The 12,671-nt window shown below is 56.8% G+C and overlaps 1 protein-coding gene across 1 annotated transcript; it reads left to right on the top strand.

Moving 5' to 3' along the window:
- Positions 1-3,028: 3,028 nt before the first annotated feature.
- HIC2 (HIC ZBTB transcriptional repressor 2) lies at positions 3,029-7,510 on the top strand. The gene is made up of 2 exons (XM_003801685.3): positions 3,029-3,156; positions 5,373-7,510. The coding sequence occupies exons 1-2, from the start codon at positions 3,131-3,133 to the stop codon at positions 7,192-7,194; spliced, it is 1,848 nt and encodes a 615-aa protein (XP_003801733.1). The 5' UTR covers positions 3,029-3,130; the 3' UTR covers positions 7,195-7,510.
- The last annotated feature ends 5,161 nt before the right edge of the window (positions 7,511-12,671 follow it).

Here is a 12,671-nt window from a genome sequence, read left to right as displayed (position 1 = left end):
GCAACCTCCAACTCCTGGGCTCAAGCAAGTCTCCTGCCTCAGCCTCCCAAGTAGCTGGGACCACAGGCGCCCACCACAACGCCTGGCTATTTTTTGGTTGCTGTAGTCATTGTTTGGTGGGCCCGGCTGTATTCGAACCCGCCAGCTCAGGTGTATGTGGCTGGCGCCTTAGCCGCTTGAGCCACAGGCGCTGAGCCTATGCTTTCTTTTTTAAGGATTTTTTTTTGAGTCTCACTTTGTCATTCTTGGTAGAGCGCTATAGCATCATACCTCACAGCCTTCAACTCTTGGGGTCAAGTGATTCTCTTACCTCAGCCTCTCAAGTAGCTGGGACTATAGGCACCCACCACAATACTTGTCTCACTGTTGCTCAGGCTGGTAATTGAACTCTTGAGCTTAGGTAATCCACTCGCCTCAGCCTCCCAGAGTGCTAGGATTATAGGTGTGAGCCACCGCGTCCGGCCTTTTTTAAGAACTTTAAAAAGTAATGCATAGTTATTGAAAATCGGAGTATTACAGAAACAAATCTACACACACTGTGTTTTTTATAATCCCACTGCAGAGATAACCATGTGGCTGTTGGGCGTGCCGCCTCTAAGGTATTTCTTTCCATAGAATGGACCTGCTAGGTCAGGTGGGGTCAGGCTGGGCCTTCTGGAGCAGCTGCCTTACCATAGTAGTGGAGGGCTGGACAGGGAAGGTGCAGCTGGAGGCGGTGGTGTGGGGGCTTTGGCCCAGCCTAGCTCTGCAGATCAGGCCTTCCCTTGAAAGATTGGGGTATTGCAGTGCGCCCCAACCCTTGTCTTGAGCCTGCCCTCAGTGTGGCGGAAATGCCTCAGTGGGACCAGGGGGCAAGAAAAGGAGGCAGGTAAACCAGAGATGTCTTGTTCCTTCCACCGCAACTTACGTGTTCACAAGTGGAGCTGAGCCTCTGCCTAGTGGGCAGTATCCTGTCCTTCCCTTCTGGGATCAGCCAGTGGGAGCTCTTCCACCCACAGAGGAAGCCTGGGATGAAGGGGTCCTAAGGAGGCAGATTCTGTACCACACTTTCTGCCCTTCTCCAGACTCCTGGGAGGGGCCAGGTTGCAGCCTTAGAGGATCTGGATGGCCCGGCTAGCCTGGGCCTACTGCCCTACTGCCCCAGATCTCAGGCATCCTGGGAGCCAGTGCTCTGGGCGGGCAGTAGGCCAGGGCCAGGCATGCTGTCCTTGGGGCTGATAGGCACACAGCCTGGGCCTGCTGCCAGGAGCTTTTGGATGCCAGGCAGTGTCCTCATCCCAGCCTAGTCTGGCTTGTGCCTGGGTGGGGCACCAGCCCTTGGGCCAGCCCTAGAGCCATGTTCCTGGTTTCTTGGAACTCCCCAGGCAGGGGCCTTTTGGAGTGGGTGCTTGCTGCTGTCATGTCCCACAGTGAGTGGGCAGGGCGCAGTTCTCCTGCTGTTGTCATTTGGGTTGGGAAGAGCAGAGCAGTACTTCAGAGCAGGGTAGTGTGGGGATCCCCTCTCATGGGGTGAGGATCCATCGCTACTCACCGACATGGTGGTGGCCAAGACTTGGCCTAGCCTGGGTGTAGTTGTCAGGGAGGATACAGGGAGGCCAGCCCTGCCCTGTCCTGCTTAGTGTCACATCTGACCCAGCCCAGGGCTCGCCCTTCCTTGGCTGAGAAGGAGACATTGGTCCTTGACTGGTGAAGTGCCTGGCAGGGCGGAACAGTGGGGACCCATGGTGGTTGTTCCTGCTCTGTGGCACTTCAGTGCACAGAAAGTCCTTTTCTGCCACCCACTTCCTGCGCAGGGTGTGGTAGCTGGCCTGACCTTGGACAAGGGCGGGTGACCCCCTAGCTACAGGGTCTGGCAGGTGGTCTGCTGGCCGAGGTGATGGGGTGATGGCACAGGGTTTCGTGCTGGGTGTCTGGTCAGTAACAGTGTGCTGTGCTGCCACGGCTACCTGGCTGGTCATCAGTGGCCTCTGCTTCCCTTCTAAGGCTGACAGAGCTGTCCATGGCTGTAGGCCGGCTTTAGCCCTCACTCAACACTCAACACGGATGATCTTAGGCTTCTGTACCTACAGAGCTGGTTCTGCTGCCCTCTGGGCCTTTGGTGGGATCCTGGGCAGATCATGTGCCCCTCCCCTGGGGACCCCCTCCAAGAGAGGAGCTGGTGCTCTAGGGGCTGGAGAGACAGCTGACAGGCTGAAGCCAGGCCTCCCAGCCACAGGCCGGCACCCGGGTCTGGTCACATTCCTGTAGGACCTGCTGAGCCTCCCTGGCCTGAGGGTAGAGGGTGGAGTGGGGGAAGGGCAGGCAGGGACGGGCTCCGGCTGCTGCAGGCCCCCTTCCCCACCCCTGGCTCCATTCCAACGGAGCTCAGCTGGCCCCTGCTGGGTGCCAGGCCCAGAACCTCCAGGTCCTCCTGCAGCAGGACCAAAGCGCTGACAGAGGGAGCCTGCCCTCATCTGGCTGCAGCTGCCAGCAGCTTAGGTGGGTTGGTATTTGAAAGGCGAAGCCCGCAGCTTGGGCAAGCCCTTAGGCAGTGAAGCCTCTTGCTGGAGAGGCAAGGCCCTGTGGTCAGGCCAGGCCAGGCTAGAGGGGGCTGGGCCCTGCTGGCAGGGAGGGGTAAGAGCAGATCCTAGAGGGCTGAGGCAGGGGAGCCAGAAGCGGTTGGGACTGGTTCTTATAAATAGCCCTTGCACAAGTGGCTCCAATTTTGACCTTTTGTTATGTAAATGTGGGCAGCCTGGGAAGGGCCTTGCCCAGGCCTCCTGCCACTCACTGCCCTGCCTGCCAGGAATTGTGTGCCTGCCACCAGCAGCCCCAGGCCTAGTTAGTCCCTGGGGTGTCCTAAATCTCCTGTGTGTGTGTGTGTGTGTAAGGGGGAAGGTTTAGTGTCCACTCAGCTACCCAGGCCTGCTCCTGTCTTTACCTTCCCCTTGCCGTCTTTGGAGCACTGTGACCACTGTCTCTGTGGGCTGCCCTAAGTGCCAAGCCTTTTTGGAAATGAGGGCCCCATTCCCTCCCTCACTGACATCTCTCTAGGTGACCCTGTCTGTCCTCTCTCCAGGTGACCAGGCATTGATGCACCCCCAGGAAGGCCACGCACTCAAGGAGGCTGCCCCCGCTGGCTGCTGCTCACATGGTGTCTGGGCCCCTGGCACTCCGGTAGGCTGTTGGAGAGGTGTGGGGGATGGGGGACCACTGTCCACGCCTTCTCCCCAGGGCTCTCTAAGTGGTACACACAGCCCAGCAGCTGTCCTTCAATTATCCTGTCCTATAATCCTTTGTATGTGCACAGCACTGGACAGAGTGGAGAGAGCCTGGGGCCCACTGCCCTTCACTCATCCCCTTGCTGGGCTCTGGGTACCAGGTGTCCTGGGTGCTAGCAGAGCTGGCACTGGTGTTTCCCTGGGGCTGGGTGTCCAGGGCCCATTGTGGAAGCCACACCTTGGGCTTTTTATCCTTGTCTGGCTGGCTCTACGGGGGAGAGAGTGGAAGAGGATTGGTTCCCAAAGTCTCCAGCCTCTGAACACCCCCTGCAGGTGCTGAGTGCTAGAGTCCAAGGGCCATATTGCACCTTGTGTGTTCACTCTGAGCTCTGAGGCCTTCGGGGTGCCTGTGTTGGGAAGAATGTTTCTGTCCTGGGAAGAAAGGATAGGGTGGGACCTTTTCTAGGGCTCTATCCCCCTGGGAGGCAGGGCTGGCTGTTCTGGGAGAGGCAGGAGATCCTAGTGGGGGAGGATCAGAGTGGCTGGGTTGTTTACAGAGCTTGGACCCTGAACTGCATGGAGCAGAGCTCCCTGTAGTCCCTGCTCCTGTCTCCACTGGCCTCCTGCCCTGTGGAATCCTGTGGGGCCACCTGGACACCATCTGCCTTCTCTAGTCCTGGCTCGGCGCCCTTTTCTGCTAAGCTGCTCTCCAGTGCTCTGGCAGGGGTGCAGATGGAGCTGGATGCTGTTTCTTGTAATTGGGAGCTAAACTTGGGGTGGAGGATGGCTTTGAGTGCCGTCCCGGGCACTGCTGGCTGTGGTCCTTCCTCTTCCCTTGCATTTCCTACCTCAGTGTCCATGCCCTGCCCTTGCTCTCCCCACTGAAAATAGGATCGCTCTGCTCCTTGGGATGCATGGTCAGGAGCAGCAAGTCCTTGGAGCCCCACTTGCACTCCGCTGTACCAGGGGACCAGCACGCCTGTGGGCTTGTTGCTTCTTTTTTTTTTTTGGAGAGAGTCTCACTTTGTCATCCTTAGTAGAGTGCCATGGCGCCACAGCTCACAGCAACCTCAAACTCTTAGGCTAAAGTGATTCTATTGTCTCAGCCTCCTGAGTAGCTGGAACTACAGGTCCCTGCCACAACACTGGGCTATTTTTAGAGACAGGGTCTCTTGCTTGGGCCAGTTTGGAACTTGTGAGTTCAAGCAATCCACCTGCCTCGGCCTCCCAGAGTGCTGGGATTATAGGCGTGAGCCATCGCACCCAACTGCTTGTTGCTTCATGACCATAGTCAGCCTCTCGTTTGGTGGAGGCCAGCTAGCCATCTTACCCAGCTACACATGGCGTTGCCCTTCCTAGAAAGGACATAGGGTCCAGGTGGTGCCAGTGGGTTGGCACCTGGAGGTCCAGGCTGGAGAGGTGCTTGGTGCCCACACAGAGGTGAAGGGGAAGAGCAGGCTGTAGGAAGGGGGTGGCCTGGGACAGGCAGGCTGCGACCTCTGGGAGGCATCACCACAACTTTTGGCTAATGCTAAAGCTTAGGCAGCCTCAGGTTGTCTGCAAGGCAGCATCGTGGAGTAAAGGCTAGCAGATGGTTTGATTTGGGCCATAAAGTATCTAAAAAAGCATCTTCATTTAGCATTTGAAGATTTCACATGAGAATTTAGATTTTTAGCTTGTCTAGAAAGCTGGGAAAATAGACTGCGCACAGACAGGAGTGGTCAGTTTACCCTAGGGGCTCTTGGTTCCTGGGTTGTATAAGCCAGTTGCTGGTCATTTTTGGGTCCCCTGCTGGTCCCTGTGGGTGTGTGATCAACTTCCTTAGTGCAGAGATGGTAGCTTGAGCTGTGAGGTCAAGTGTAAATCCCAGTGTCTCTACTTGGCACTCTCGTGGCGTTCAGCATCTGTTCTCTCATCTACACAGGTGGGATGAGGGCCTCTGTCCCTTCTTGGACAGCCTGAGTCCTCAGTGAGGTGATATGTGTATGGTACCTGCATGTGGCAGGCATGTAAGTTCCTCCCTGTGCACTATGCCTGGGGGGCTGTGTGTGGGGATCAGGTGCCGGGTGGAAGTTGCAGCCCCTCTGGGTGCCACATGAAGTCCCTCCCTGCCCCAGGGCCCCAGCACAATTGTTCTGGTGAACTAAAGTGTGGGTGCCTGTTTGCCCACAGGTGGTACGCGTGGGCAGGGCGCAGGGACATGGGGCCCGACATGGAGCTGCCCAGCCACTCAAAGCAGCTCCTGCTGCAGCTGAACCAGCAGAGGACCAAGGGCTTCCTGTGTGACGTCATCATCATGGTGGAGAACTCCATCTTCCGGGCCCATAAGAATGTCCTGGCTGCCAGCAGCATCTACTTCAAGTCCTTGGTCCTGCATGATAACCTCATCAACCTGGACACAGACATGGTCAGCTCCACAGTGTTCCAGCAGATCCTGGACTTTATCTACACGGGCAAGCTGCTACCCAGTGACCAGCCAGCCGAGCCCAACTTTAGCACTCTCCTCACTGCCGCCAGCTACCTCCAGCTGCCTGAGCTGGCAGCCCTCTGCCGCCGCAAACTTAAACGAGCTGGTAAGCCTTTCGGCTCTGGGCGGGTGGGAGCTGCTGGCATGGGGCGGCCCCCCCGCAGCCAGCGGCTATCCACTGCCTCTGTCATCCAGGCCCGATATCCCGGGCTTGCGGATGGGCGCAAAGGGGCCCACGCCCCCCAGGAGCTCCCCCAGGCCAAAGGCTCAGATGAGGGGCTCTTCCTGGAAGGTTCTAACCAGGAGAGCGTGCATGGCCTGGGCCGGGCTATCTGCCCAGCCAGTGGGGAGGCGGGACTGGGGGCCTGCAGTAGCAACACCAATGGGAGCAGCGGGGGCTGTGAGCAGGAGTTGGGCCTGGACCTGTCCAAGAAAAGCCCACCCCTGCCTCCTGCTACCCCTGGGCCCCACCTCACCCCCGACGACTCAGCCCAGCTTAGCGACAGTCAGCATGGCTCTCCCCCCTCGGCCTCTGCACCTCCTATTGCCAACAGTGCCTCTTACTCTGAGCTGGGGGGCACCCCTGATGAGCCCATGGATCTGGAAGGGACAGAGGACAACCATCTGAGCCTCCTGGAGGGGTCTGGCGGGCAGCCCCGGAAGAGCCTCCGGCACTCAGCCCGTAAGAAGGAGTGGAGCAAGAAGGAACCTGCAGCTGGCTCCCCCTTTGAGCGGAGAGAGGCGGGGCCCAAGGGTCCCTGCCCGGGGGATGAGGTCGAAGGGCTTGGGGACAGGGTTCCCAATGGCATCCTGGCCAGTGGGAGTGGCCCCAGTGGGCCATATGGCGAGCCCCCGTACTCCTGCAAGGAAGAGGAAGAGAACGGCAAGGATGGCAGCGAGGACAGCGGGCAGAGCGGGAGCGAGGCGGGCAGCGGCCATGCCGGCGCTCACTACCTGTTCCGGCAGGAGGGCTATGAGACAGTTCCCTACGGGGACAACCTGTATGTCTGCATCCCCTGCGCCAAGGGCTTCCCCAGTTCTGAGCAGCTCAACGCCCACGTAGAGACGCACACAGAGGAGGAGCTGTTCATCAAGGAGGAGGGCGCCTACGAGACCGGCAGCGGTGGCGCGGAGGAGGAGGCTGAGGACCTGTCAGCCCCCAGCTCAGCCTACGCAACCGAGCCCCGGCCCTTCAAGTGCTCCGTCTGTGAGAAGACCTACAAGGACCCCGCTACGCTGCGGCAGCATGAGAAGACGCACTGGCTGACGCGGCCCTTCCCCTGCAACATCTGTGGCAAGATGTTCACTCAGCGCGGCACAATGACGCGCCACATGCGGAGCCACCTGGGCCTGAAGCCCTTCGCCTGTGACGAGTGTGGCATGCGCTTCACGCGCCAGTACCGCCTCACGGAGCACATGCGCGTGCACTCAGGCGAGAAGCCCTACGAGTGCCAGCTGTGCGGGGGCAAGTTCACCCAGCAGCGCAACCTCATCAGCCACCTGCGCATGCACACCTCCCCCTCCTAGAAGCCAAAGACCCGGGGCGCCCCGCAGACTCGCCCATCGGGAACCCACAGGAGGAGGCCAAGGAGGCACAGCTGGAGGGGCAGGACCGGGCGGCAGGGCCTCACAAAGGCTCCTCCAGCTGACACCCAGAGCTTTAATCGACAGTCTGTACCAAGTGGAGCCGAGAGGAGGGAAGCCGACTACCTCCCCATCCCGCCCAGGCCCCCACTTCCTGCGATGGCCACCACAGGGTCTCTGGGCGTGGGTCATGTGGGTCTCTGGGACCTAGTCCCTTTGCTGCAGGCTGGCTTGGAGAAGGGAGAGCAGCTGTGCAGCTGAGGAGCAGGGCTGCCTGAGCCTGGGGCGGTGTTTGCGTGCGTGCACGTGTGCTTGTGCTGTGTCTGTGTGTGGCCTGCAGGCCCTGGCTCTGTGGGAAGCAGGTGCTGGGGGGGGGGAAGATCCCCCCCCTCCTTCAAGCCAGGGCACCACTGCTCACTGGCGCTGGGACAGTCAGGGTGACCCCACCGCCTACCTCTCTACAACTAAAGAGCCCTCTGGGCCTATGTTGCTGTTAATTCCTACTGATCTGTTCTTTTGTTTTTTTTAAACCAAAACAAACAATAGTATATTTTCTTCCTGGCCCCTTTGGGGCTGAGCCTGGTCTGCAGACTGAATGTAACAGGGGCAGCCGTCCCTCCTTGGTGTCCTCCGGCCCAGTGCTGTGGGGTGCATGGCGAGCCTGCCTCTCCAGGCCCCAGAAGCCCTTCTTGCCCAAAGGCTTCCTTGGTCCCCAAGCCCTGCCTCTGCTGCCTCAGGAGAGAAAATGCTTTTCCTATAGTTTCTAAGGAATATTCTTTGTTTGGAGGTACTTGTTTTTTAAGAGAAAAACCAGTGTAACGTTTATGTGACTGTTTGAACTGGAAGGTCTGGGATTCCGGGGGTGGGGGGAGGCCAGGACGGTCGGTACTCTCGTTTTCATTCTCCGTGAGCGTGAGTGTGTGTTTGTATGTTTGTGTATGTGGTGTGCGCCGTGTGTGTGAACAGATGTTTCACTTTTCCGCCTTCCTCACTGAACAAGGTAGAGAGACTTCTGACCTTTTGCTACCTCTTGAATTTCATGACAACAATTCACTGGTGACTGGCAGTTGAGGCCTTGACACTTTTGTTTTCCTGATTCGTGTGCCCAGGAAGCCGTTTATGGGAGCTAGCCAGGCTCAGGCTGGTCCAGGCAGCCCTCCTGGGCCCCGATACCCAAAGGGACACCTGCAGCTCATATGTGCTTTTCCCTGTGAGCATCTGGGCAGGGGGTAAGGGGTATGAGCCCCCAACATGAGGCCAGGTACCAGGCACTGAGGACAGAGCAGCCACGATGGGGGCCAGATGTTTGCAGTCCCTTGTCAGGGCTACGATGAGGTAGAAGTGAGCCCCCCCATCCTGACCACCCCCCCAGTGCCTGCAAGAGGCTGAGCTTGAGAAGGCATCAGCCTAGTCTGGTCAGGGAGAGAGGTGGGAGGAGCCACTGGGGCCACATTACCCCCTGGGGAATGGGATTGGCACCTCTTTGAGCAGTCTGGAAGAGGCTGGGCACCACCTATGGGCTCAGGGTCCCACTTCTACTCCAGCCTCACATTCTGTGGGCCAAGATCTGGGCTCACAAGGCTGTGAGCTGTGCTCAGTCCTATTGTCCTTGGCCATTTGGAACCCCAGGGCCCAGGCTAGCAGGCTTTAGCCTCTTCATTTTTGCTTCATGCTTTTCTTTCTTTTGTTTTTCATTCTATTTTAATTTTAGACCAAAAAATTCCAGAGTCATCCCCTACCCTCACCCCTCCAAGAGACCCTCCAGCTGAAACAGAGCCTGAGTTCAGGGACTGAGTGGTGAGCAGGAGTTTTGGGAGTGAGGGAGCTTGGGCCACTTCAAAGCTCCTGGTTGAGCCCCCCATGTGGCCACCCCATCCCTGACTTAGCCACTCTTCCCTTTGGGTGGGAAAGGGAGTGCTGGACCCCAGATCTTGAGTTCCAGCAAGTCAGGCTAGGGACCTGGTGGAGGAGACCCCCGGGCTATACCCCCCTAGTAAGGAGCAAGGTATTCCAGGCCTCTGTTCTCCCAACCCCACCCCGTTCCATCAGCACTTAAGCCACACGACACAAAGTCTGTACCGCACGGGACTGTACACGTGCCTCACGTGTGCGGCCTTCCGGGCTGTGGGCAGCCACATATGTGAGGTGACTCGTGAAAGTAGGTGATTCCTTTGCAGAACTTCAGGGACTGGGAGCAAAGGCCCCCTCACTCAACGATGTTTGTGCGACATAGTATTGTACCCACCTTAGTATTGTATCGAGCCTTTTCTGTATTTTAATGAGAAAGCAAAACACTAGTTTCCTATTTAAGATTTTAAGGGTTTGTGGGGTGGGATGGGGCTAACACAACACCATTTTGTTTTCTGTTCCTTTGATTCCGTGTCGAGCATGCTTGGGAGTGTGTGTGTGCAGATGTCAAGAGCCTCACGAGAAAATTGGGCCATTAGAGTCCAAGATGGCTTACAGTTCTCTGCTTTAGTCACTTAATTCCTGAATGTTTCGGAGAAACAGGAAACAGAAAATAGCAGATGTCATGTAGGAAAGATAAACAAAGAAGGAAAAAAGAAAAAAAAAGCTCATACCCAAATTCACAAAACCTATTTTTTAAACCAAAGCACATTTTGAATGAGTATGGAACCTCAGTGGGCTCAGAAAAAGATACTAATATATTTATCTCATTGTTTACATAAGCTTTTACAGTTTCAGACCTCAGCAGCTATGAGGCCAGTCCCAGGGAATCCTCACCTCCTGCTGGATACCCTTCCGAGTTGCCCTGGAGTGGCTCACGGACAGAGAGGCAACCCTGGGGGGCTGGGGAAGGGGCTAGAAGCCTCCCTGGGTTCACCTGAGCCCTCATCCCCATTCCCAGGGCCTCTCCAAGCCCAGCTGGCACCAAAGAGCTTGGGCCCGTGCTGACCAGCCTCCAAGGCCTCCTGGCTGGACCACAGTGGTCCTGGCCAGCTGGTGTACTGGGAGTGGCTGTCAGTTCTGGCCACAGGACCTGAGTCTGGGCTTGGGTCCCCGCACTGCTCTGCCCGTGACCCTCAGGGTGGGTTGATGTGAGGGTCCCACTCAAGCCAAAAAGCCGGGATCTTTGCACAGCTCAGGCGACTCTGGGGGGGAGGGGGTCCCCTCCTCCTGGGGATTCCCCTTCCCCATCCCCATCCTAGGCAACAGAAGGTGCTGACTGGGTCTGGTTCTTACCAACACAGACGGTGCAAACACTCTTAACAGTGTTGTTTTTGTATCAAGATGTTTGTGCAGTGATGAATGTATTTATTTCTCAGACTTGGGGCGAGCAAGCGGCAGGCCAGGCTCCGCCACCGCACGTTCCCACCCGACCGGGCCCTGGCAAGGGCTCCTCCAGGATTGCAAAAAAGGAAAAAAAGAAAAGATGAACCTTTAAGCAAATAAGAATCTCAGAGACTCGCAGCATAGCCATACACCTCAGCCTGTGAAATGAACAGTCCGAACCCACGCTGACTTCTCCCACCTCACTCAGCTGTGTGCATTTCCCGTTCGTCACCACTTGGGGGCGCTGGGCCGCCTGCCCGCTCCCCCACCCGTCAGTATTCACTGGTCCTCAGGCCTCTGTGCAGGAGTGCGATCTGGGCTGGGCCGGGGCAGGCGGACCCCACCTGTTCTCTCTGGCTGTCCTGAGTCAGGCAGGGCCTGGTCAGCCTCAAGGGCAGGGCTCAGGGAGTGGGAGGCTGCATCCGTCCAACCCCTAGGTTTGGGGGACAGAAGCCAAAGGCGCCAGGCCTTACAAGATCAGAAAAGGGCTCTCTCTGCCCTGCAGTGCTCCCCCCACCCCCACATGAAAGGACCAGGGTCCTCCTATTCCCCACAATCACGTTGGGGCAGACCTTGAACCTGTGAATTGGATGCTGGGAGTTAGGGGATGGGAAGACCTAACCAGAGCCTCAGTCTGACATTCCAAGCTGGGAGTGGGTGTAAGCTGCGGGAATTGAGGCTGCCCAGGACCTCCTTCCTCAGATGCCCCAGCTTCAGTCACCCCACTTTAATTTTCTATCAGGAACCTCTCCCCCTACCTCACCTTGCTATTTATTGCTATAATTTATTGACCTCAAAAATGCTGCATAACAGACCTCACTTGGGCAGGGAGGTTCCCCAGGGCTCCCCCCTCCACTTGGCGGGACCCCATGGGGCCAGGTGCTGAGGGGAGCCTCTCTGTCCCCCACCCATCACTAGCTTCCCCCCACTTCCCCGGGGGAGCCCCTGGTTGGGCACTGGCTCATTCTTACAAATACCTCGAGGGGGAGGGGGGAGGGGGGTTATAACTGTTTTGTTTAATTGGAACTGTAAGAGGGATCATGTCCTGTTTTACACCCTTCTCAGAAAAGGGGAAGGGTACCAGGATCGCACTCCTGTACTGGCCACTGTCACTCGTCACATTTTGGATAATTCAGGTCAGAGCTGCAGGCACGCAGCCATCCAGTGTCGTAAGAAAGGCGACTCACCATGACTGACCTCTCCACTCAGAAGCGTGCAGTCTTAATGTACAGCGATGAGAAACTGTTATTTTATGATCTTTTCATTAAAAGCTTGGTTGAAAACTAGCAAAGGCCTCTGTGTTCTGCTGTGGCTGTTCTGTAGCAAGGTGACAAATGGCTTCCAAGTCCTTGGAGGGTGGGATCTTGGGTGGGGGCCTGGCTGCTACCTCCCAGCTGTGCTCGGTGGTGGTGGTAGGTCCCAGGGTTGGATCCCAAGCCAGGAAACCAGCACTTTGGTTGGCCTCTTGGGCATCCTTGGCTGAGATGGCTGACGCCATCCAGGAAGCAGTGATGCAGAAATAGTTGACAGTGGGCAAGGACCTGGTGACTGGGATAGGAGAGGTCTGCCTTCTGCTCACTGTCCCTTCCTGTTGTCTGGCCTGAGGGAGGAAGGGAAAGGAGATGGTACCTCTCCAGGGGTCACTTGGGTGGGAATTCCAAAAGAGTGAAGACCTGGGAGGAAGAGCAGGGATTAAGGGTGACTGGGCCTGCAGACATCCCTCGTGGCTCCTGGCAGCAGCATAGGAACCCGTGACCCTGCTTGGTCACTGCTAATCTAAATAGTGGTGCATTCTGCTCAATTGTTTTAAATTGTGGTTTTATCAAGGTGCTTCCTGAATATAATTTAAATAATCAAATAGTTCTTTAAAAGGCTTAAAGGCTCGGTGCCTATAGCTCAGTGAGCTGGGTGCCAGCCACATGCACCAGGCTGCTGGGTTATATGTGGCCAGTGCCTTAAAACAAAAAAAACGAAAAAGAAACTATTCTTTGCTTTCAGCCTTTTTTTTTTTTTTTTTTTTTGAGACAGTTTTATTATGTCACTCTCGGTAGAGTGCTATAGTGTCACAGCTCACAGCAACTTCAAACTCTTGGGCTCAAGCAATTCTCTTGCCTCAGCCTCCCAAG

Source organism: Otolemur garnettii, unplaced genomic scaffold (assembly GCF_000181295.1).
Source record: "Otolemur garnettii isolate 467f Iridium unplaced genomic scaffold, OtoGar3 scaffold00218, whole genome shotgun sequence".
NCBI classification, from domain to species: Eukaryota; Metazoa; Chordata; class Mammalia; order Primates; family Galagidae; genus Otolemur; species Otolemur garnettii.
The sequence above is the reverse complement of the archived record's forward strand: the minus strand, read 5'-3'. Positions and strand labels throughout refer to the sequence as shown.